Raw genomic sequence first — 24,916 nt, 5'->3', positions numbered from 1 at the left:
CTCCCTGGAGTTTCAAATCGTGACCCCTAATTCTACTGATTTTTTTCCAACGGCAAAGGTTTGTTGTTTACCGTGGATCATTAAAACCTTTCAAGTATCTGAAATTCTGTATCATAACACCCCTGCTTCTCCTCTCCTCCAGGGTATACATATTTAGGTTCTTCAATCTCTCCTCATAAGTCATTTTATGAAGACCATCCACCTTTTTGGTTGCCCTTCTCTGGACCGCCTCCATCCTGTCTCTGTCCCTTTGGAGATACAGTCTCCAGAACTGAACACAGTACTCCAGGTGAGGCCTCACCAAGGCCCTGTACAAGGGGATCATCACTTCCTTTCTCTTACTAGATATTCCTCTCTCTGTGCAGCCCAGCATTCTTCTGACTTTAGCTATTGCCTTGTCACATTGTTTTGCCAACTTCAGATCGTTAGACACTATCACCCCAAGGGATGGGCCTGGAGGTTCTGGACAGGGTTATAGAGATCACGTATGCCAACCTCAAGGATTGGGGGGTGATCTGTCAAGAACGGATGGCACAAGGGCTGTGGTTGCCAGCAGAAGTATCCTGGTCTAGCAATCACTTGGAAATGAGAGCAGTATGCAGGGCATTGGTGGAATTCCTTCCACAAGTCCAAGGTCAAATGGTCAGAGTATTTTCGGACAATGCGACAATGGTGGCTTATATCATCAGCAAGGGGGAACAAAGAGTTGCATGATTGCCTGAGGAGCCCAGGACCTTTTTGCCTGGGCAGAGCAACATTTGCAGGGGATAGCCACTTCACATGTTGTGGGAGTGGTCAATGTGCAAGTGGACTATCTCAGTAGGCAAAAGTTGGACCCGGAAGAATGGGAGCTGTCAAAGGAGGCCTTCAGCCTTATCCAGTCTCTTTGGGGCAATCCCCATCTGGATCTGATGGTGTCAAGAAGCAATGCCAAGGCAGCAAGTTTCTTCAGCCGCAGACAATAGGTTGCAGCCGAGGGCATAGAGACTTGGTTTCTTGCATGGCTGACAAGGATCCTGCTGTATGTGTTCCCCCCATGACTATTAATAGTTCGAGTGTTTAGGTGGATCGAGAGGCATCGTGGCCAGGTGATATTGGTGGTGCCGTAGAGACTGCGACATCCATAGTTCACTGATCTGATTCTGCATGCAATTGACAGGTCCCTGAGATTGGCTCATTTGCAAGGGCTGTTAAGGCAAGGTCCTATTTTCTTGGATTGGGCGGATCACTTTTTTCTCGTGACTTTTGAGAGCCGACGCTTGCGACAAAAGGGATACCCTGAGCCTGTGATTTTCAAGGACTTAGTTTACAATTCCTTGCAGGTTCAGAGAGCAGCCTTGGGGGTATCTCAGAGGTATACTCCAGGGAAAAGATTGTTGGCCTCACCTCTGGATATTGTGAGGTTTTTGTTACAGTTTTGGCCTGCAGTGCAACCGCCTCACCACCAGGGGTCCCTCTAGTGCTGGGCCTTTTCCGGACAGGCCCAGTCATCTTATCTGTCCACTCTGTGCTCTGGGTGTGTCCTTATAACCCTGCCTGACAGTTGCCTCGGTGGCTTCGGCAATCGAGCTCACCTGGGCTCCCTGCTCTAGCCTTGCGCGGGCCTTCGGGCCTTTCCTTGCCTTGCCCTGCGCGGGCCTTCGGGCCTTTCCTTGCCTTGCCTTCTTGCGCGGCCTTCGGGGCCTCCTTCCTCGCTGTTCTCACCTGGACTACGGGCCCTTCTGACCCTGCCTACTCTGCTTACGGTGTGTGGGCCTACGGGCCTTCTGTTGTAGTGTGGCCTATGGGCCTTCTGACCTGCTTGCCCTGACTACGGTGTGTGGCCTACGGGCCTTCTGTGTGATGTGTGGCCTACGGGGCCTTCTGACCTGCCTGCTCTACTATGGTGTGTGGCCTACGGGCCTTCTGTGTGTGTGTGGCCTACAGGGCCTTCTGACCTGCCCCTGCTCTGCTTATGGTGTGTGGCCTACGGGCCTTCTGTCTGTGTGTGTGGAGCCTACGGGCCTTCTGACCTGCCTTGCCCCGCTTATGGTGTGTGGCCTACGGGCCTTCTGTGTGTGATGTGGCCTACGGGCCTTCTGACCTGCCCTGCTCTGCTTGTGGTGTGTGGCCTACAGGCCTTCTGTCTGTGTGTGTGGAGCCTACGGGCTGTCTGACTGCCTTGCCCCGCTTATGGTGTGTGGCCTACGGGCCTTCTGTGTGTGTGTGTGTGGCCTACGGGCCTTCTGACCGCCTTGCCCGCTTTGGTGTGTGGCCTACGGGCCTCTGTGTGTGTGTGGCCTACGGGCCTTCTGACGCTGCCTTGCCCTGCTTACTGTGCCCTGACCCAGCCTGAACTTAGACTCTGCTCATTGCCGCCTGCCCTGACCCAGCCTGAACTTAGACTCTGCTCATTGCCGCCCTGCCCTGACCCAGCCTGAACTTAGACTCTGCTCATTGCCGCCTGCTCTGACCCAGCCTGAACTAGACACTGCTTATTGCTGCCTGCCTTGACCCAGCCTGGAACCAGACACTGTTTCTAGCTTCCTGTCTCTCTCCACCTGGGAGCCACCCTGCTGGGTGGTGTTCACTGGCCTCCATGACCGGAGCCCAAGCGTACAATTTTTGAAGGGAGTCGAGCATCTGCGGCCACCGGTGCAAAGATTGGATCTGGTGTGGAGTTTAAAACTTGGTCTCGTGGGTGCTTTGTGGACCTCTGTTTTGAGCCATTGAGGAAGTTGTTGTTAAAGGACCTCATGCTGAAGGTGGTATTTTTGATGGTGATTTGTTCATTCAGAATGATCTCGGAGCAGCTGCAGGCTTTGTCTTGTAGGAAACCATTTCTGAAGATTTTCAGATGCGGTGGGTGTCTTTGTGCATAGTACCCTCGTTTTTATCTAAGGTGGTATCTTCGTTTCACCTGAATCAGACTGTGGAGTTCCTGCCTTGCTGAAATGGTCTGCTGAGTTGCTGGAGGCAAAGCTCACAAACCGTTTTCGGCGATCGGATCATTTTTTTATATTGTTTGGAGGTGCCAGAAATGGATGCAAGGCCTCCAAGGGCACGATAGTGCATTGGCTGAAGGAAGCTATTGTTTCAGCCTACCTTTGTAAGAGGAGAAGAATTCCAGAGGGGTTGCATGTGCACTAGAGCGACCTCTGGTGAAAGTTTGAGAGGGGGGTCTTTTGCGGGCCCTCCCAGTATAGGGTACATCACACTTGTCTGGACTGATCTGGGGAATGAATAGGAAAGGTAAATTGATTCTTACCTACTATATTATAGTAACTTTTTAATATTCCGCTTTTTGCACTTCAAAGCGGATTACATTCATGTACTGTAGGTATTTCCCTATCCCCAGAGGGCTTACAATCTAAGGGAGTTATTTTCCAAGCCGCGTTATGGGGGAGGAGTTTGGGGCAGGATTTCTGGCCAAAAAGGCTGGCTTTGTGTTAAGCTGTGCAATATTCGGGGGGTGGGGAGAGAGAGAGCACCTAGCTATAAGGCCCTCATAGTAGTTAGGTATTTATACCTCTATATGAGGCCCAACTAGTAACTCGAGATGAGGTTTAGGTAGGGGGTTAGGGGCCACTTTGACATTCAAAGTGAGATGTACGAACAGAACAGATTATTCTTGTGAAGATTTGATGACCTTCGATTTGAACAATATTCATGTCCCTCTTCCTATCGCATGCGATAGTTTAATGAATCCTGGCCTAACTTTGTACCTGAGGCAATGGAAGGTAAAGTGACTTGCCCAAGGTCACAAGGAGTGGCAGTGGGACTTGAACCCTGGTCTCCTGGTTCATAGCTTGCTGCTCTAACTACTAGGCTAATTTTCATTCCTGAAATACCACAGATCAGTCCAGAGACCTGGCCCCTTAATGTTCTCAAGACTGTTACGGCAAGTCCATGTTCTGGCATGCTTACTGGGAAGAACTGTCAGAATGTATATATACAGAACCTAAAGAAGTTTGCCAGGTTGTGAATAGCCCCTTGGGTTGATTTGTGGTTTGTCCGTTTGGGGGGCTCCATTCTTTGGGTTTGGTGTTCGCTCTCATTTAGGAGGTTGTTGAGGAGTTGGTAATCTAGAGTTGGCTTGGGTACAGGTCAATACTGAGGGACTGCAGGTGACACTCTCGGTTATGTGGCAGTGCCCTAAAGGTTTTTAGTCTTCTGTCTCCATCTGCTGGTAGGGATGCAAAACCCACTTGTCTAGACTGATCTGTAGTACTTGAAGAACAAAAATTAGCAGGTAAGAATCAATTTTCCTTTATGCATCTAAATGGCAAGTTATCCACTTAAATGTTAGTTTTGAATATTGACCTTTGTACATTTAGCAGTTATTGCACACATAATAAAAATGTGTTCAGGTGCTTTATAAAAATAAGGAACAAAAATGAATAAGCATATTTATTTAGTACACTTATAGCCCGAGTTGTACAATAAATATATGCAGATATCCAGTTTTTTATCCCAGTTATATTCACTTGTTCTAACTCTGTATTGCTAATGCAGAATTGTCTGAAGGTGCTAAAACTCTGAGCTGCTCAACAATAAACTTGCATTAAATGTAGCCAAAACTGAGATTATAATATTAAGCAGAGCTCCATCTGATGATATTCCAACTAATACACCAACATCTGCTCAGATGTGGAATCTTGATGTGATATTTGAATGGGATCTGTCAATGCATACTCATGTAAAGGCAGTAGTAACAATGTCATTGTTTAAACTACATATGTTGCATATGTTATAGCCCTACTTGAACCATCAGCTTTATCAATAGGCTTTGATTATTGTAATTCAGTATAATGGATTCCCAGCAACTGCTCTTAGACCTTTGCAGGAGGTTAAAAAAATATAGCAGCATGGGTTTTAATGGGTAAAAGCTTGAGAGATCATATTTGCACTTTGCAAAGATCACAACCTCACTATTCACCTCATTAATGAAATTAAACAGCCCAAACCTTACAGCTTTGGTGAGTCACAGAACATTTGTGTGTTTCACTAAGCATGAGGTCAGCTAACTTGTCTTTAAGAAATGAAACAAAAGTTTTTCCCTTGCTCACACTTACTGGTTTTCATGGGTATCATTTATTTATATCATGCCTTTTCAAATATATTGAATAAAAACAGTTTAAATACACAATTTCAAGTAGTGGTGCAGCATAGAGAATACTGTTATAGTTGAGGATCAGCTGTAGGGAGAGGCATTATGTACAGCTGTGATAGGTAGGGATTCTCAAGGCAATATGGTGCAGTAAATACTAAATTGCTAGAGAATAGTGCAGTATGGTGAGGTCTAGTAAGTTAGTAAATGTATAGACTGGGTATGCAACTTTCTGCTAGGCATTGGGAGAGAAATACGGGCAGATGTAGTCTCATTTGAAGTGGGGTATTGGCTACATTTGGTCTACTTGGGACAAATTCAGACAACAATAAGGAATAACATATTCTGGTGATTGTGGTATTGAGTGCGGGTGGGGGTGTTCCTTAGTCAGGGGCTGTCATTACCGCTGTAGACCAAGTGCAGTATTTCAGAAGTTTCATGATAGCCATATCTAAAGCTAGTCTGATGTTGGGTGGTAGAGAGAGTTCCATAGGGTGGAAACAGAGCCTGAGAAGGTTTTATTTGTGGTGGAAGTGAAGCACATTTCCTTAGGGAGCCGGTATGACTAGGCTTGTGCTATTGAGGATAGAAGGTGTGAGACTGCTGACGTGGGATGGTACTTAGCCTTTGAGTGCCATGGACCGGGATTTTCAACTTGACAAGATAGAACAGTGGGAGCCAGGTTAAGTCTTTTAGGCAAATGTACTCATATTTACCATCATTATCATCACTGCGAGGCAATTAATAGAAAACAAATGTCAGCTAGGGGGAATGAAAACTGTCTCTGCCCAGCTGAAGTTAATATATACAAAGAATGTGGAATTAATTTGGGATTCAGCTTCAGCCTGAATCATTTTGTCTTAACAATTCATGGACTGTGAACAGTAGTTCTGTGAGAGAAAGGTGTAAAGTGTTCCTTATTTTTGGAGGTGTTATTTAAAAAAGGAAGAGGCGCGTTTCAATTTCCTCGAGCCATCTGTTTTATTTTGATATTGCATGGCTGATAGCTCTGGCCCTGTGCTTCAGCATCAGCAGAGAACTCTGCTAGCTTCAGTATACAGTCTTCTACTTCTAGGGCTCCTCTGCTGTAAGTTTGCTAATCTGTTCCATTTAATCTTTCCTTCTACCCCCTCCCACCCCACACTTCCTTTTTAAGCTTTTAGCAGGTCTTCGTTTCAGTGTTCATCAGCTGTCCGAAATGGAAAACTCCGTGAAGTTTGATTTACAGATCCGCAGGTACAAATGAGCTTGGAACTAATATCCCCCTCTGACGGTTAAGCAAACCCTTCACGATTTGTAGACTTTAGCACATTTGAATATTTCCTGAAACAAAAATTCCAATACCTTGAAATAATGCAAGAGTCATATTATATTGGCACCAAAAATATTGGGGTTGATTTTCCAAAGGAGTTTACCCAGTTTCCGCATGTAAACTGCCTTTGGAAAATCAATCAGGGGGCAGAGTGTGTAAAACATACATACAGACTTTTTACGTGCACTTGCAAGAGGCATCAGGCAGGGTGGAGACAGAAGAATGGTAGAAGTGGGGAAAGTTGTATAAACGTGCACTGTTTATAGCATTTATATAGACCTCTATGCTTTTCGGGGCAGCCTGGCACTACAGTATAGTAGAACAATATTGTTTCCCACGTTTAAATAAAGATTCCAAAGCCATAACTTTGTTGTGCCTTTATTCATTATCCCTTAATGACACTGATAGCAGTGGGCCAGAGTTGTCGTTACAAAAGTCTTCCCACCAAAAAAATCAGCCATGTAGAAATTTGTGATGCTAGTTGTTCTTTATTGCAGGTGAGTGTCTCTGATATTAAAGGGGTCCATCCCTAGATGCCAGAAAAAGGAAAAGATTTAAAAAAAAAAAACGATTTTGAGGGTGCATTCTGCACTTCTAGGGAGGATATCCTAGGTGTGTCAGCCATAGCGCTTGGTTAACATCAGCAGTAGCTTATCAAAGTGTTGTGATGGCACTTTGATAAGCTACTGCTGATGGCAGCATCATCTTTCCATTAGTTCCAGTGAGCTGCAGTTGTCCTGTGGGACCTTTCCTGGGAACAAGTGAGCTGCATCCATAGATATACAGGTACTCTTTCATGATTGCCAACATCAGAGATGATAACTGGCCAGATAGGTAGGCCAGCTCAGGGACTTGATTCCCTGTTCAGGTCTTTTACACCATGAGACAACTGGAGCCAAGGATGCTGTGGAGGCAGAGTTCACAGCCCCTGTCAGAGAGGGATTCATATTAATTGTGCAATGGTGACATCTAGTGGTCAGATTAAGGACCCATGATTGCAGGGTTCCAGAAGGAGCCCAGGTGCATGGCTTCCATCCAAGGACTATCACTACAATGATTGAACTAAAGTAAGATGGGAGGGGATGTATGAAATAAGGGAAAAGATTCCTGGGTAGTTGCAAACAAAGGCTCATGGTGCCATTTCCCCACCCAAGTGAGCTGAAAGCCCAAAGGAGTAGGAAGAAACTGCAAGGTCAGAAAAAAAATTGGCCATAAATTTCAATGCAAACCTTTAATAAGTGTGTTAAGAATCCTACTAAAATCATTTCTGTTGAAAAGCCTTGCAATAATAACCTCATCATTCCTTTTCATGAATAAACCACATTTACAAGTTGCACAGAAGCATTGCATACAAAAGCTTCTCAAAATGTAGGTATTAACTCTGGTTTCTTTCTCTCTTTTACAGTTCTAATCTGTACGACAGTATGAGTTCAGTAGTGTCTTACCAGATTAATCTTGCTATTTTAGCAACTGTTGAAATTAGAGGGTGAGTGCTGATATTATTCTTAGACGTTTTTATTTCAAATATGTTTCATGATCAGAGAGAATTTTCATTTGTATTCTTATGAATACATTTTCAAAGGGGTTACGCATGGAAAATCAGCATATACGTGCATAAGTAGCCTGTGTTCACTCACATTCTATTTTATAAAAATTGAAAAGTATGAACGTATTTTCGGTTTCACGTACACATTTGCCGGTACAAAAAAAGAGGTGATCTAGAGGCATCCGGGGCGCACTCATGAGGTATGCCGAGAGGCTGATATTTTGTAAGAGATATTCGCATATAAATTAGTAAACTTATTTGGGCAATTTTTCTTGTCTGTTGTCTGCAATGTTTGGGTGGGAAGTCTGGGTAAATTGGTGGAGGTTCAGGATGAACTGCTAGAGGATGGCTGGCGATGGACTGGATGAACTGACAGAAGTATCGGCGAAGTGATGATTTCAAGTACACATGCGAAAAAGTATTTTCAAACGGCGACCGTGCGTACATTAATAAAATACCTGTTTTTCCGTGTACATGTTATATATTTTTACACATCGAAAATATACACATGTATGTTTGTAAAATAGGTTGGAAAAATAAGCGCTTTCATTGCGTTGGAAGTATTTACGCGCTTTCGGAAACATACGCACATACTTTCAAAGCATAAGCACGTGGTATTTTATAAAATGTGCAGCTCCCGCTACGCAGTTTATAAAATACTAGGATAAATGTTTGCGCATCCACTTACATGCACTTATGCAGTAATGTGAATAGGTTTGAAAGTTCGGCTCTGTGAGGATTCTGGAACTTCTAGGATGGGGATCCAAAGCAGAACTCTTCTCTGTTTCTTGATCCTCAGTAGGAACTGCTCTGACAGCGAGCGAGCTCCTGGCTGCTGATCATATAACAGAAAATTGTAAAACAACAAACTCTAAATAACACATTTAGGGGCCAGTTCACTAAAAGATGAATTGTAAAAGAGTTGCACGCATAAAAATTAGCACATGCTCGCACATGTAGCGTATATTCACATAAGTGCTATTTTATAAACTCATACATGTGCAAGAATTGGTGTGTGAATAAATTTGCTGATATAAAAAAGCGGCGGGCCCGGGGCATTCTGGGGCGGGAACAATATTTACACATTATAGGGCCAGATTTTAGTAGCCACGCCTGATTTTATAACATGCGCGGTCAGCCGCGCGCATGTTTTAAAATGTGGGTCGGCACGCGCAAAGGGGTGCACACTTGTGCACCTTGGGGCGGATTTTCAGAGCCCTGCTCGCGTAAATCCGCCCAAAACCGGGCGGATTTACGCGAGCAGGGCCCTGCGCGCCGGGAAGCCTATTTTACATAGGCCTCCGGCACGCGCAGAGCCCCGGGACTCGCGTAAGTCCCGGGGTTCTCCGAGGGGGGCGTGTCGGGGGGGCGGGCCCGGTCGTCGCGGCGTTTGGGGCGGTCGGCAGCGTTTTGGGGCGGGTACGGGGGCGTGGCTACGGCCCGGGGGCGTGGCAACGGCCCGGGGGCGTGGCCGCGCCCTCCGTCCCCGCCCCCAGGTCGCGGCCCGGCGCGCAGGAGGCCCGCTGGCGCGCGGGGATTTACGCCTCCCTCTGGGAGGCGTAAATCCCCCGACAAAGGTAAGGGGGGGGTTTAGACAGGGCCGGGCGGGTGGGTTAGGGAGGGGAAGGGAGGGGAAGGTGAGGGGAGGGCAAGGAAAGTTCCCTCCGAGGCCGCTCCGATTTCGGAGCGGCCTTGGAGGGAACGGGGGTAGGCTGCGCAGCTCGGCGCGCGCCGGCTATACAAAATCCATAGCCTTGCGCGCGCCGATCCAGGATTTTAGTGGATACGCGCGGCTCCGCGCGTATCTACTAAAAATCCAGCGTACTTTTGTTTGCGCCTGGAGCGCAAACAAAAGTAGGCTATTTGCGCGCCTTTTAAAATCCCCCTTGTGCGTGCCGAGCCCTAGGGGAACCCGATGGCTTTCCCTTTTCCCTCCGAGGCCGCTCCGAAATTGGAATGGCCTTGAAGAAGGGAACTTTCCTTCTGCCCCGCCCCACCTTCCCCTACCTAGCCCGCCCCCCCAGCCCTACCTAAACCCCCCCTAACCTTTGTTGTTCAAGTTGCGCCTGCCGGCCAAGTGCCGGCACGCGATCCCCCGGCCTAGAGGCCCTACGGATGCCTCTAGCCACGCCCACGCCCCAGACCGCCTACGCCCCGCCCCTTTTTTCAAGCCCCGGGGCATACCCCATAAGGTGCTGTTTAAAATCTGCAAAAGCAAAGAAGCGTGTCACGGCTGTTGCCTGCGCATATTTATACTGTTAATTATCTGGTGTAAGTCAGAATAAAATTCTTATAGCCACATACTGACTGGACGAGGCTCTGGGTAAACTGGGGAGGAGTTCAGGCTGAAGAGCTGCAGTGGCTTTATGACCTAGAGATAGACGGGGCAAACTGATGGACTAATTGTTGTAAATGATAATTTCCTCCACACGTGCATGTTACAAAATTTACACGTAAAAGCCGACAAATGCTAAGGAAAATATGTGCATTACATTTCCTCGTGTAAAATTAGGAGGCACAATACGCATGCATAGCAGATGTATGCCACTTATGATGAATTTAGATTTATCTGGCTAAGTGGTGTCATAACTGCCAATTAAACAAATAAGTATTAAAAAGCAAGAGTAGTACTTAGCTGTATAATAAAAATGCCAGATACGTCTTCAAATGCTAGTTATATCTGTCTTACCTAGCCAGCTAAGTTGTGCTTTTCTTTTACTTAGCCAGATAAGTTGCCAAAGCGCTACTTAGCCGGATAAGTCAGAATTTATCCTGCTATGTTTAAAATTCATGCCTGTGTGTATTTTTAGATATGTGAACATGTTGGGTAGATTTACTCATATTTTATATAGTGTGTGCCCATTTGCGCTCACAATATAAAATATGTGTGCATGCGCGCATGTGTCCATATAGCTGCATATATGGGCGTGCTCATGCATGTTTTAAAGTTATCCTCTATACAGTGAATTTTCAAAGGAGTTACATGTGTAAAAATAGCATATATCATAGCAATTTTCAAAAGCCATTTACAATGGGTAAAGGCTTTTAAAAATTACCTCCTATGGCTTTTTTCCTATTTTTGGACTATAGGAAAAGACATGATGAATCAGGCCCATACGCTAAATACTGGTTATGGTGCAAGCCAAACCTCTGTATGTGTGTGGGGTTTTTATTTTTTTTTCATTTTTATTGAAATTAGACTTATCTTCACTGCATCAATATTGTGCAGAAATCCTTGAACAAGTATCCTAGTGCAAATCAGTTTTGAAACTGAAATGTATAGAGTTCTAGTAGCCATATGAGTCCTGAAGAAAGGTGCATTATGATACCTTTAATTGAGACCAACAAAACATTGTTTCCTAGCGTGTAGTCAGATGGACTCAGGACCAATGGGTTATGTGCTCCCCTGCTAGCAGATGGAGATGGAGTCAGGTTTCAAAAATCTGGCTCTTAAATTAGTATCTCTGAAAACAGACACCAGCATTACATGGGATTTTCTGTTCATGCACATTTGATTTTAGTTACGGTACACAGCTACAAATCAAGTACATTGTTGGCTAATTGCTGCTTTTATGATTTTTCTCCTTTCTCTTCATAGGCGATCAACTCCTAATGAGGTGTTCCTACCCATTGCAAATTGGCAACCCAAAGAGAATCCAGTCACAGAAGAAGATATAGGACCGCTAGTTCAGCTTGTATATGAGGTGATTCGATTGTTTTGAAAATTAGAAAGCAGTAGAGTTATGTCTTATGAAAATGTTTTGAATTTACAGAATTCCATGTCAGACTTGCACCTAACGTTCTGATTTTGTAAAAACGTTTTAGTCGTATGCTTTCTGAGATTAGTGTAATTCTAAATTTCAAAAAAAGCATGATTTCATGAAGTTGGCTTATGCTAAATGGTGCCTTCTGCAACCAAGAGTGGATAAAGGGAAATAATTAAATAAAAAAATACTCAGTTTGTGAGGTTCTGGACCCACAACACTTTACTGTATTGAGAGGAAATTGAAAGGGGGAGGATATGTTTTACTTTTACTTTTCACAATAAACATAAATAAAGGTGTAAAGGTACACAAAAGTACTATATTCGTTAGAATCTGTATCAGAAGTTTAAATGTGCTATGTGGAGATAATCCCCTGCCTCTTGCCCTCATGGGCTTCCAGCAGATATCAGGCCACAGCACTGCTACGTCATTTATTTATTTATTTATTATTTGTTTGTTTGTTTGTTTGTTTAACGTTTTTATATGCTGGTATTCGTGGGACCATCATATCGGTTTACATGTAACTCGAAACAAGAAAGAAGGTACATTGAACAGGGAGAATGCAACTAGGAAGGAGAGCAGAAGAGCTTAAGAAAAAACATTGCACAAATTATTTACAAGTTGCGGCAGGAGTTATTTTGCTGTAAGGGGGGGGAGGGGGCAGCAAGGTTCTGGGGGTTGGAGGGCAGGATGAGGGGGGAACCCTGAGAGGGTGCAAAATGAGGGGGAAGGGGGGCTTGGTGGAGGAGCGGAGCTTGCGGTGTATTGAGGAGGGGAAAAGAGATTATTCTGGGAATGCTTATTTAAAAAGCCATGTTTTTAGCTTTTTTTTGAATTTTTGAGTACATGTCTCAAGACGGAGGTTCTGGCGGCATGGAGTTCCAGCGGGTGGGTCCTGCTATAGAGAAGGCACGCTCTTTTGTGGATATCAGGCGATTCACTTTTTTGTTAGTCGTGCGCAAACATTTTTAAATAATATCTGCCAACCAAAAATACAAACAATCTGTCTGAAGCATAGTAAACCTTTTATCATTTTTAATTTCCTACAATCATACACTTAATCTTTGTCTGTAGCTAGCACTTCTTATTACCATTTCAAAGTCAAAATGCTCCTGCTAGCATTACCTGTCACGGCCAGCATTTCAGCGGCAATACGCGCTGCCTTCCTTAGAGGTCAAACGTGCAAATTCAGTTGTTAAGGCTATGTTCTTGCTTCAAAAAATGACGGCACGCTTTCACTTGAGGGCAAGAGGCAGCGGATTATCTCCACATAGCACATTTACATTTCTGATTCCAATTCTGCCAACAAATTAGTACTTTTGTTATGTTCGTTTGTGTTCATTGTGATATATTTGAGGTGTTGCATACATTTTCTTTTACCTTTTAACATGTACAAATACCAGAATCTTCAGATACAACCTGCCTCCAACTCAAAACATCTGACCAGCAATTTGAGATTTTTAAAATACAGCAATTCCTTGCTAAACAGATACTCGCTTACAGAATTTTGCTTTAACAGAATGTAATTTTTTGAGACCTCAGTTCAGTTTATGGAATGGAAACTGCTATAATGGAATTTCATTAAAAGAAGAAATTAATAAAGAACATGTGAGGTAGCAAAATGAGTCAAAAGTGACTAAAAAGTGTTCTGCATTAATTTATATGCTTTATTATATCTCCTTGAATGTACATGGAAATCTGTGGAGAAAATGCGTTGCAAATTACAGAATTTCTATGTATATCAAAAACTGTGGCAATGTATCACTTCCATATATCAAGGGACTGCTTGTGTAGCTGATTTTCTGTTTTCTCATTAGCTGCAAAACAATGGCCCGAGTGGGTTCAGCAAGGCCATACTCAATATCGAGTGGCCTTACAAATATAACAACAACACTCTGCTCTACATAATCCAGTATGAAATTGATGGGCCCATGAACTGCTCTTCAGACATGGCGATCAACACATTAAATATTAAGGTAAGCCATATCTGCTTCTGACTATGTGCTTAAGAATTTCAGTAGCTCTCTTGCATGCATCTAAGAAGTTGGCTACTCCGGGAGGACATTACTGACATGGTGTGTTCCAAGAATTGGGTCAGCACAGTTTAGAATGCAGCTTCATAAGTGATTAGGGATGTGCAATCGTTTTTCCCGAATTAGGCAATTTCATCGAAATGTACATTTTTTAGCTCATAAAATATGTGCACATATGTTTATATAATAGAAAAAGTATGCGCTTTCAGTGCATTGCTAATTTTCATACTGACTGAAACAAATGCATATATGTTGGGGGGTGGACCAGATATGTACAGGTTGTAAAATGTTATAGTAGATCTCCACACACTCATATACGCGCATATATGGGATCATGTGGAGTTGTTTGAAAGTTTTCCTCGTAGTGAGGGTAATTTTTTTTAACTGTTCACATAGTGGTAAATTCTGCATGTACTTTGTGCATGCAAACTTTACCGAGGATTTTCAAAGGGAGCTTAAGCAAATAAGTTTCTTTTAAAAATCCTTGGGGGCGGATTTTCAGAGCCCTGCTCGTAAATCCGCCCAAAAGGGGGATTTACGCGAGCAGGGCCCTGCGTGCCGGGAAGCCTATTTTACATAGGCCTCCCGGCGCGCGCAGAGCCCCGGGACTCGCGTAAGTCCCGGGGTTCTCCGAGTGGGGCGGGGCGTGTCGGGGGGGGCCCGGTCGTGCGGCGTTTCGGGGGGTGTCGCAGCGTTTGGGGGCGGGTACGGGGCGTGGCTACGGCCCGGGGCGGTCCGGGGGCATGGCCACGCCCTCCGTACCCGCCCCCAGGTCGCGGCCCGGCGCGCAGGAGGCCCGCTCGCGCGCGGGGATTTACTTCTCCCTCCGGGAGGCGTAAATCCCCGGAGAAAGGTAAGGGGGGGGTGTAGACAGGGCCGGGGGGTGGGTTAGGTAGGGAGAGGAAGGGAGGGGAGGTGAGGGGAGGGCGTTAGAGGATTCCCTCCAAGGCCGCTCCGATTTCGGAGCGGCCTTGGAGGGAATGGGGGTAGGCTGCGCGGCTGGCGCGCGCCGGCTATACAAAATCGATAGCCTTGCACGCGCCGATCCAGGTTTTTAGCAGATACGCGCGGCTCCGCGCGTATCTACTAAAATCCAGCGTACTTTTGTTTGCGCCTGGAGCGCAAACAAAAGTAGGCTATTCGCGCGCCTTTTAAAATCCGCCCCTAGGGCAATTGGTCGAGTATGCGCACAGATTGCCTCATACAAAGCGATACCTGCTCCAAGCCAGGCATAACTTGTGTAGGACAGCTTGTACACATACTTTCCTAGTGTGTAGCCAGATGGACTCAGGACCAATGGGTTATATGCTCTTCTGCTAGCAGATGGGAGACGGAGTCAGATTTTAAAGCTGACATCACTCTAGATATACCCCTGCAGTATCTCTCTGTCTCCTAGCAGATGCGGACACTATCCCACACACTAGAATAGTGTTAAGAATTACAGCAAAAAAGAAACAACATTTACCTTAAAGAAGATCGAGCCCCGCTCTCCTGTGATGAAACCTAAGGGTCCCTCCCCCAGTTGAGAATTCCTGAGGTGGTTCCGATATCCCTCAGAAGTGTGCCTTGGTCTGGTAGCCGGTTCCCGGCATAGACTTAGCACATCTGAGCGCGGCGGTAAAGGCAGAGCCCTCTCCCCCTGCAGCTGGAGATCGTCCCGGCACACGATCGGTAAGCGCCGAGACCAGGTAAACAGAAAACCTTAATTTCAGGTCTCCGAGGCTCGGATTGCTGTACCAATTCTGTTTTTTTTTTCTTAGGCGAGGTAAAAAGGGCGCACCAATCAGGTTGAGCAGCCCTGCTTGGACTAGGCCCCGGTCCGGTGCAGGGGTCCACATGGAGACCCTTGGGAGGCATCGGCACCATCTTCCCTTCTCGACAGGCAGAACGCGCGGGGCAGGCCAGGCGGCCAATGCGCCTAGCTTGTTCACGTCCAATACAGACACGCGCACAGCTGCGTGCACAGCAGCGCACACAACTGAGCGCACACCGCGCACACGACAAGCACAGCCGCGCTTACATCCACACACGCGCATTGAAGCACATTACCTGTGCGCCTAGACATAGAGGCTATGACACCGGCGTCCAAGAAGGCCAGAAGGCACTCTCTTTGCACAGCCTGCCACATAAGAGCAGTGCAGCCTGAACTGGGTCCTGCCTGTGTCAGCATTGCGAAGAAGCCCAGGGAGAACCAAAGCCTGTTCCCTCACTGTCTGGGCATGGGTCTGGAACTGCTACAGTTCCAGACCCATGCTCCCTGGATCTATGCTTCTCTGAGATGGCTTCTCCACAAGAGGGCACCTCAGGGGTCCCTACTGCGACTCCCCCTGGGATTAACATGGACCCACTGACCTTCTCCTGGTTAGAATTTTTCCAAGGGCTGCAAGCCTTCGTTCAGGCGCAATCAGCCCCGGCTGTGCCCTGGGCTCAACCCCTGCCGGAAGCACAAGATCTTCCCGGCCCTGCTTGGATGCCTCGAGACATGCCTCGCCTAACCAAGAATTTCCCTGACAGGGATCCAGACACCTCAGATGATGATGGCGGCTCCCTGGAAGAAGGAGAAATCCCTCCAGGCCTGGAACCATACCGAACCATGCTTTGCTTCTTCCACAAGGATGAATTACCAGCTCTTGTTTCCCAGTCTCTGAAGTCTCTGGGTATTCCAGGCACGGACCCTATGGTGGAACCAAAGAAGTACCCCATCCTGGTGTCCTTTCGTAAAGCCTCATGCTACTTCCCAATGATGGAAGTCATCCAGGAACTGATTGACCTGGTGTGGGACGTCCGGGAGGCCAGCTTCAAAGGGGGTCGGGCTTTGGAAGCCCTATACCCTCTGGAACCAGCGACCAAGGAACGCCTGCATTTCTCGAAAGTGGACGCATGGTCTGTGCCGTCTCAAAGTGAACAACCATTCCCGTTGAGGGAGGGGTTACATTGAAGGATACTCAGGATAGATGATTGGAATCCATTCTTAAGCAGGCCTTCAACACAACAGCAATGACACTGCAGATTGCTTCCTGCTGCGCACGGTGGCACGTTCCTGCTTGCTCCTCTCGAAAGAGGCAAATAACTCTGGAACGTATACCGGTGAGACGATGGAACCTGCAGCAGCCTTCCTGATGGGCGTAAACTCAGATCTGGTACATACCTCAGCCAGAGGAGTAGCCTTGGTAGTGGCAGCCAGAAGACAACTATGGCTGCAGAATTGGTCTGCTAACGTGACCTCTAAAGTGAATCTCACAAGAATGCCCTTTAAAGGATCTCTCTTGTTTCGAAAGCGAATTGGAGAAATTAGCCAGCAAATGGGGCAAATCCCCAGTGCCTTGGCTACCGGAAGACAGGAGTAAAAGATTTCAGCGCCCTTCCCCCAGAAGAACCAAGGGCAGAGGCTCACAACGCTTTAGACCCTACAGGAACTCGCAGTTCCAGGCACCTCATCCCTCTGGAAGGTCCCAGCCATTTCGGAACTGACAGACCAAGAGAGTTACAAGCCTGGGGACAGGCTCCAGCCATGCTCCCCAATGAGAATGGGCTGACCCATCCACAGGAAGAGGAAATAGGGGGTTGTCTTGCCCTCTTCTACCAAAGATGGGTCGAGATCATGTTGGACAAATGGGTACTAAACATCATCCGAGAAGGTTACTCTCTGGAGTTCTGCAGCATCCCTCGAGACAAATTTATGATGTCACCCTGCCACTCCCACACCAAGAGACTGGCAGTGGAAGCCACTCTGACAAGACCATTCAGTCTGAAGGCAATAACTCCGGTTCCTATGCCCCAACAAAATACGAGGTGTTATTCCATCTATTTTATCGATCCCAAGAAGGAAAGATCATTCCGACCCATCTTGGATCTCAAGAACATCAACTGTCACCTGCGATACTACACTTCCGCATGGAAACTCTTTGCTCCATAATAATGGCAGAACAACCAGGAGAGTTTCTAACCTCCTTGGACCTCTCCGAAGCCTACCTTCACATTCCAGTCCATCAAGATCACCAGCGTTTTATACACTTTGCGATACTGGGTCACCATTACCAGTTCAGAGCGCTACCTTTCGACCTAGCAACCACCCCCAGAACATTCTCCAAAATTATGGTGGTCATGGCGGCAACACCGAGGAAGGAAGGGATTTTGGTACACCCTTGCTTCGACTGGCTGATCAGGGCAAAGTCTTTGGAAAAGAGCCGGCAGGTGACCAGCAGAGTCAAGAACCTACTGCAGGAACTTGGTTGGGTCGTGAACATGGGCATGAGCAATCTTCAGCCCTCTCAATCTATAGAGTACCTGGGGGCCCATTTTGACACCAAACAGAACAAAGTTCCTCCCCCCCCGAGGAGAAGGAAACTGATGGGTATGCACATAAAAGTACACATGTAACTCTGTTTCGTATTACTTTTGCACGCACGCTAAATAGATGTTCCGGGGCGGAGTTAATTTGAAAAAGCATGGGGGCAATTTTAAAAGCATTTACATGCATAAAATGGCCTTTTGAAAATTACTTTGGGGGTTGTACACATAAAAGTACACATAGAAGTGATTTTGTAAATACTTTTATGCATACTGAAAAGAGGCTTTCCCAGGGGCAGGGAAATAATTTGTGCACCTACTTTCAATTTACAAAAGTAGGCATGTGAATGTCCATGTGGACAATTGCACCTACTGTCTAGCAGCAGTAAATGTGTGTGCCTTTGCTGCACTAAGGTACACATAGTCCCACTAATTTTCATAGCGGACTTACACACGTCAAGTCAACTTTAAAATTTAAGGCTGAAATTACACGTGCACTTTGGTCCTGCATGGGTTGCATTATAACATTGGGCTGCATGTGCATACGTTGCTACACAGGAGTTCTGCCTCACTTGGAGCAGGCACAAGTCTTTGTGTGCGTAGACAGCCCATTACCCAAGTATTTCCAAAGTGAAGTATGCATGCAAGTCAAAATTCTCAGTAAAGTCTGCGTGTACAATGTACTCACAGCCTTTACTGCTATGCAAGCAGTTTGAAAATGATCTCCAAAGAGTACCCAGGGGCTTTGTATCAGGGAGGGCAGTTTGAAAATTAACCCTAGACGCTGAAGTCCCAAAACTTTCAGAAAATGATTAAAAGTTCTGTTTCGAGGACACCAGCTTGACAAGGTGCATTTTTTTCTTTCTGCATTCATGAATCTTTATTTTTATGTGAGTAAATTTTAAGTTCATTATTGAATGCTGCTAATGAGCTTTTCTTAATGTAACTTAGATGTCAACCCCTCAGAAAGAAGAAGCAAATGAAACACATGCATTTGATGACCGAAATCGCCACAACATTAATCGACGAGATGTGACTGCAGCAGAAGGCAACGTGCAGACCCTAGTAAGTTCTGCTGGGGCAGGTGGTATTACTGAACCTAATAAGTGATTGAACTCTTTATAGACTTATGTTCTGAAAAGCTTCTTAAATATCCAACAGTCAAATCCTGCAGGCACTTTAATCTTAATATACATTAGTTAATTTTGCAAAAATAAGGAAAAGTTTTGTTGGATGCTCACAGGCTCCTGAATATCAGAAAATAAACCGAATCGACGATAGCCTAGGCACACCATTAGGGAGAGAAATGTTCAAGCTGATGTAACCATGATACTGAAACTTCAGTTTTTATGAATGCCCCTCAGGGTCCTGATTCTGAAAATTATCTTGGAATGTTTTTGTTCATTTTGCAATGTGTACCAAATATATATATTTTTAAATCTTGTGCTGTGAATGTATATAAATATACTGAATGCCTGTACTCATGATGCCATTTTTCTATACTAATTTGAAAAGGGGATCATGTGATTTGTTTTAGCGCCCATTTTTGGCCTGTGTGCATTTTTTCAGTTCTGTGCATGCGTGCGGCCTGAGTTTTGTAGCCTGAGGTAATTGCATGCCAAAAGGTTAACTGCTTTACGTGTATCACAGAGTTTCTGAGCCAAAATGTTTTCCACAAAACAGCCCAAAAATGCACGAAGTAATGGGAAGCAGCACTTTAAGACAATGTTTCTCAACCTCTGGTCCATGCACCAGCACCAGTCCCCGGCTGTGATGGTGATTGCTGGAGGATGAAGAGGAAGCATGGCCTGTTCTGCAGTTGCACACGCTGCACTTTATCTGCACCACAGCCAGCAGAGACTTTTCCTAACCTCTCCCTTCCCTGCTCTATTTCACACTATTTTTTCCCAGTTGGGGCTGACCCTGAGGTCCCATCTGGGAGGGGAGCTGCTGCAGTTGAATGTTAATGAGCCAGTGTGAGACTGAGCAGTGTCTGCTGTGCTCTCTCCCATACTGTATCCTAAACAGAAGCCAAGAGAGGGAAGAGATCACCAGAGAGCCTGATAGCAGAGCAGACATGGTCTGAGGTTGGATTTGTTAATATTCGGCTGCAGTTGCTTCCATCCCAGAGATTAAATCTCAAAACTGGCCCTCAACTTTGGGGGGGGGGTGGGGAGATGGGGGAGTCTACAAGGCAGAGGTAGTAATTGTATTCCTTGCATGTACCTGGATCAGTCCAGACTCCTGGGTTTATACATCCCTGCCAGCAGATGGAGACAGAGAAAGTTTTACTGACACTGCTACATAACCCTGGTGCCACCTGCAGTTGCTCAGTATTTCTCCTTCTCCAGCAGATGGTGGATGGTGCAAAACCTGTTGTTCTGCAGTCTGGAGAGTACTTTATTTTGGTGGGCCCTTCCTCCCAGGGGTTTTTTGGGTTCTGGTGGATCCTTTCCTGTCTGGTCGAGGTGGACAAGCTGGGGGGTCAGTGACCTTTCTGTATGCTCGCTCTGTTGTCCCTTGGGATGTAAACCTGGTGGTCCAGATCCCTCCCCTTCACGAGGCTAAGGCAGCTGTGGGCTCAAGGCAGCTGGGTTTTTTTTCTCAGTTTGCCTCTCCTTTTTTTGAATCAGGCTGTTCTTCCTAGAGTGCTGGACAGCTCTGTGTTCCATGCAAGCGAAGTTTTGCTTATGTTTATTAAAGTTAAAAAAAAAAAAAAAAGAGTAAGAGCAGGAGCCAGAGGAACTGAGGTAAGAAGCGGGAGGCCTGAGAGTTCTGAAGGACGGCTCTTTCCTCTGGAATGGTTGGTGGTAAGGGGAGAAGGGCTACTTTTGCCTCTCCCGCGTTTTGGTGAGCCCTGGGCTCAGCAGGGGTTTTTTTTATCCCGCTGAGAGCATTATGGTAAGCGACTCAGTGTACAGTGCCTGAACCACTTGGGCTCTGTGCCACTTGAGTTTTGTTTTTTTTTGGGGGGGGAGAAAGGCCGTCTGAAGGGCCCAGTAGCGGATAAAAGATGTAAGAGGAGTGCAGGCTGTCCCACAGTGGTTGTCCCTGTGTGGGGAGTTCTGAGTGGGTCAGGGCCTTTTTCCTGAACATACCCAGATTAGTCCAGACATGTGGGTTTTGCATTCCTACCAGCACCAGTCAGAGAACAAAACTTTGAAGCACTGCTATCTGTCAGTTTCTCTGACTCTAGCAGATGGTAGAGATGCAAACCTGCAGTCTAGTTAAAATAAAATAAAAAGTTAGGTGTTAGGTCAGAAGAGGATGGCGGAAGCTCCCTGAGGTGTTACATGCCTTCGTGGGCTATCCCTCAGGTGGAGCTGGGTGACCAGGGGGTTGGATACCCTGGCTGGGCTTCATCCGCATCGTACCGGAGGGCCTGATAGCCAGGGGTCTGGCTCCCTTGACCCTCCGAGGCTTCCTTCTCTGATACCACTGGTCCTTTCAGGAAAGTAATTCATTAATTAAGTTTTTGTTTAAAAAAAAAAGAAAGATAAAAAAAAAGAGGAGTATATTAACAGCAGGGAAGACAGTCTTGGATCCAACAGTAGTGGGACTGGACGGCAGGTCCATGCTGGCAGAAGGGAGCGTTTTTTTCGTAGTGTGCCAGCAGCCCAGGGCCCCGGGTGAGTGTGTTGACCCGACGCAGGCACAGGATTGGGGGGACTGAGAGTGCGCCTGTGATTTCACTTGTGACTGTGGAGGGCCGGCAGCAGGCATCTGGTGAGGCGACTGAGATCCTATTAGCACACCAATTGGAGCCAACTTTGGTGCGGCGGCAGTTGCGAGGGCTTTGTCTTGTGTGCCGGGCGGTGCTGGTGCCATGTATGTGGCCTCAGGTGAGTTATGCAGCGAGTGGTAAGCCATATTGGCGCCAAAGCAGAAATGGCAGCGTGCCGGTGGCCTGTATGCGGCACGGCTGGATGCCCGGCCCCTCTGTGTGGAATGCAGGTCAGGACAGGAGAGCTCCTTGGCAGAGGGCCATGGAGGGAAACAAGGTCTCCATTCAGCCGGGCCCAACCCCTAAAACCCCCCTAACTAACCTTTTCTTTTGTTTTTCAACTTACCTGCTCTCCAGAATAGCAGTTCGTTGCACGGGCCGGCCTAATGGTGCTGTCCCAGTCCGCCCACATCCCACCCAGACCCCACCACAGCCCTCTCTCAGCTCGCCCCTTTTTTCAAAGCCAGCTCTTCTGTGTGTAGCAGGAGATACACGCCTGGCCACGGTGCTTTGAAAATGCGCATAGCACGCGTGCGGCCCGGCCATGCATATTTACCGGTATTGGTGAACGCCGGCCTTTTAAAATTAAGCCATGAGTTGGTGAGCAGCATATTTATCCAGATAACTTTATACAATAAGTTCCACTGAATTTGGTTAAATTTATATGGACAAGTTTTACTCGAGCAACTTTGCTGCCCTCCAGCTAACTGAATATTGACCTCTCTATTTTATTTTTGTCTCATTTGCTGTAAAGCACTGAACCACAGACCTCTGCTGCTGCTTCATGCTGCTGTTCATGTAGAATTGCCATTTGTAACTCAGGAAATACGGATAGGCCATTTTAAACAGTGCCTGGAAGCAGTATGTTTTAAAAATTGGCTTTGTACTCTTATGTGAGAAAGCTTTGAAAGCAGATACACTCTTTTGAAATGGTCTCGCCTTTCACAACTGCGTTTGTCTCTGTCTAACTAGTTGGGAACTTGGCATCTGGCCTCTCTCCATTGGAACCATTCTTATGTCCTTACATGGGAGTTAATTGCTACTAGAATTTAAATTGATTAAAGGCACAGACCAAAAGTGTACTTTCCTCTTCCTCACCCTTCTCAAGAATTTCTTACTGTATTTTCTGTGCAGCCTCCTGAAGATATACATAGAAACATAGAATTGACGGCAGAAAAAGACCAGTCGGCCCATCGAGTCTGCCCAGCAAGCTCTCACACTTATTTCCCATACTTATCTGTTTCACCAACCACCAAGTTCAGGGCCCTTGTTGGTAACTGTTTGATTCAAATTTCCTGCCACCCTCAGCCATTGATGCAGAGAGTAATGTTGGAGTTGCATCAAAGCTGAGCATAAGGCTTAATGGTTAAGGGTAGTAACCGCCACATCAAGCAAGTTACCCCGATGCTTGTTTACCCAGACTGCACAGATCAATGCCTTGCTGGATGTTGTCTGAATGTAAATCCTCTTTTCCACATTTCTCCCTGCCGTTTAAGCAGCAATGCTGTATATGCATGCAAAGTGATTTATCAGGCTTAATTGGTTTAGGGTAGTAGCTGCCGTAATAAACAAGCTACCCCCACGCTTATTTGTTTACCCAGATTGTGAAGTTCAGTCCTTGTTGGTGTTGTCTGAATGCAAATCCTCTTTTCCACATTTCCCCATATACATATTTCCACATATACAATTTTTGTCACTTGAAAACTGAAGGTGAAGGTTATTTAAATAGATTTTCTCTCCAATAAACCCTAACATAGATGATATTACTACTCACCTTGGTTCTAGCAGCCACAATATTACAGAGCATCTGTTCTATATTACCATATATAGTGGCATTTCTCATTCACACCTAAGCTGTGTCTTCCAGTGAAGTGACATGGTGGATAGGCTAGACAAGCAGTAAATTGTCAATGAGATGTACCGTAATTACCTTTGGAATCATATTAGTGAAGGTCGTTGGAAGGTTAGAACCTTTCTTAACAAGGTCATGTTCTATTTAAGTATATGAAATAAGCTAAAGTGACTTTTATCACTGAGGTTGTTTCCTTTTTGCTTCCAGGGCTGTGGAACCGCTGAATGTTTAAAAATAACCTGCCAGGTTGGCCGGCTTGACCGGGGAAAGCGGGCAATCCTGTATGTGAGGTCACGACTCTGGACTCAGACATTCATGAATGTGAGTGTGCTCAGCGCCTAATGCTTCTTCCCTTACTTTTTTTTTTCTTTTTTTAATAAGACTGTATATTCAAAAAGTAGTGTATTGCCCTAGTAGAGAAATGATAATCTTATTATTGTGTGTTTGGCACAGAGCGAAAACCAAAATCGTCGTATTCTCTCAAATCATCAGCCTCGTTCAGCGTTATAGAATTTCCTTATAAGAACTTTCAGCACGCTGACATCAGCAATTCCACTGAGGTGAGTGGTAATGTACGCCTGGGCCTGGTCACGCTTTCTGTCCACTCTACGAGGAATCTTTCAGGCTATTCAGTTGGTACATTTTCAAAGACCTAGTCACCTGTGTGTAGGGAAAAGTAGAATGAAGCACCATGAGTCATCACACGCCTAGACTTGTCTGCATAAAAAAAAAGAGGCATTCCGGGAGGGAGGGGGATGTTTTCTGGGTGTATATGAGCAGTACACAGGCACCTTGCTTTCAAAAGGTTCACGTGCAGATGGCATGCTGCTAATGCCATCTGCATGTGAGATGCAGATGGCATTCAGAGTTAGCTGGCTAACTTATCCAGCTAAGTATGGTCAGTCCAATGGGCTGTCCTAAAGTTAGCCAGATAAACTTATCCGGCTAACTTTAAGATAGTTGGATATATTCAGCCCCATGGCCACGCTACTGAATATATGAGTTAAGTTAACCAGATACGTTTTTCTGGCTAACAAGCCAAACTGCACAGCAGCGGAATATGGACCTCTTTATTTTCAGTCTCGGCTCTCGCAGGTATTTTCATTAGGCAGACTTTCAAGCACACGCACACCATAACTTTGCAGTTAAGCACCCTCTCTGGAATAAGTCTAAAGTACTGCCCATGGCCACCTTCACCAAAAGTACGGGGGAATCCTGTTTGGGGGCAGTCTATAAAAGTGGATGATTGTGATGGTGATTCTTTTTTATTTACGTTAAGGCCATATTAAAAAGCCAGCAAGCAGCA

At 46.0% G+C, this 24,916-nt stretch overlaps 1 protein-coding gene across 1 annotated transcript in view; it reads left to right on the top strand.

The window, feature by feature from the left end:
* LOC115082641 (integrin alpha-V-like) overlaps positions 1-24,166 on the top strand; it is a 74,980-nt gene extending 50,814 nt beyond the window's left edge. The window contains exons 14-20 of the mRNA XM_029586844.1: positions 6,246-6,325; positions 7,807-7,887; positions 11,546-11,651; positions 13,529-13,687; positions 18,986-19,099; positions 23,818-23,931; positions 24,064-24,166. Coding sequence (XP_029442704.1) covers positions 6,246-6,325; positions 7,807-7,887; positions 11,546-11,651; positions 13,529-13,687; positions 18,986-19,099; positions 23,818-23,931; positions 24,064-24,120 — 711 coding nt within the window. The 3' untranslated portion in view covers positions 24,121-24,166. The remainder of the gene's footprint in view (positions 1-6,245; positions 6,326-7,806; positions 7,888-11,545; positions 11,652-13,528; positions 13,688-18,985; positions 19,100-23,817; positions 23,932-24,063) is intronic.
* The last annotated feature ends 750 nt before the right edge of the window (positions 24,167-24,916 follow it).

This window comes from Rhinatrema bivittatum, unplaced genomic scaffold (assembly GCF_901001135.1).
Source record: "Rhinatrema bivittatum unplaced genomic scaffold, aRhiBiv1.1, whole genome shotgun sequence".
Taxonomy (NCBI): Eukaryota; Metazoa; Chordata; class Amphibia; order Gymnophiona; family Rhinatrematidae; genus Rhinatrema; species Rhinatrema bivittatum.
This window is presented reverse-complemented; position numbering and strand designations above follow the sequence as displayed.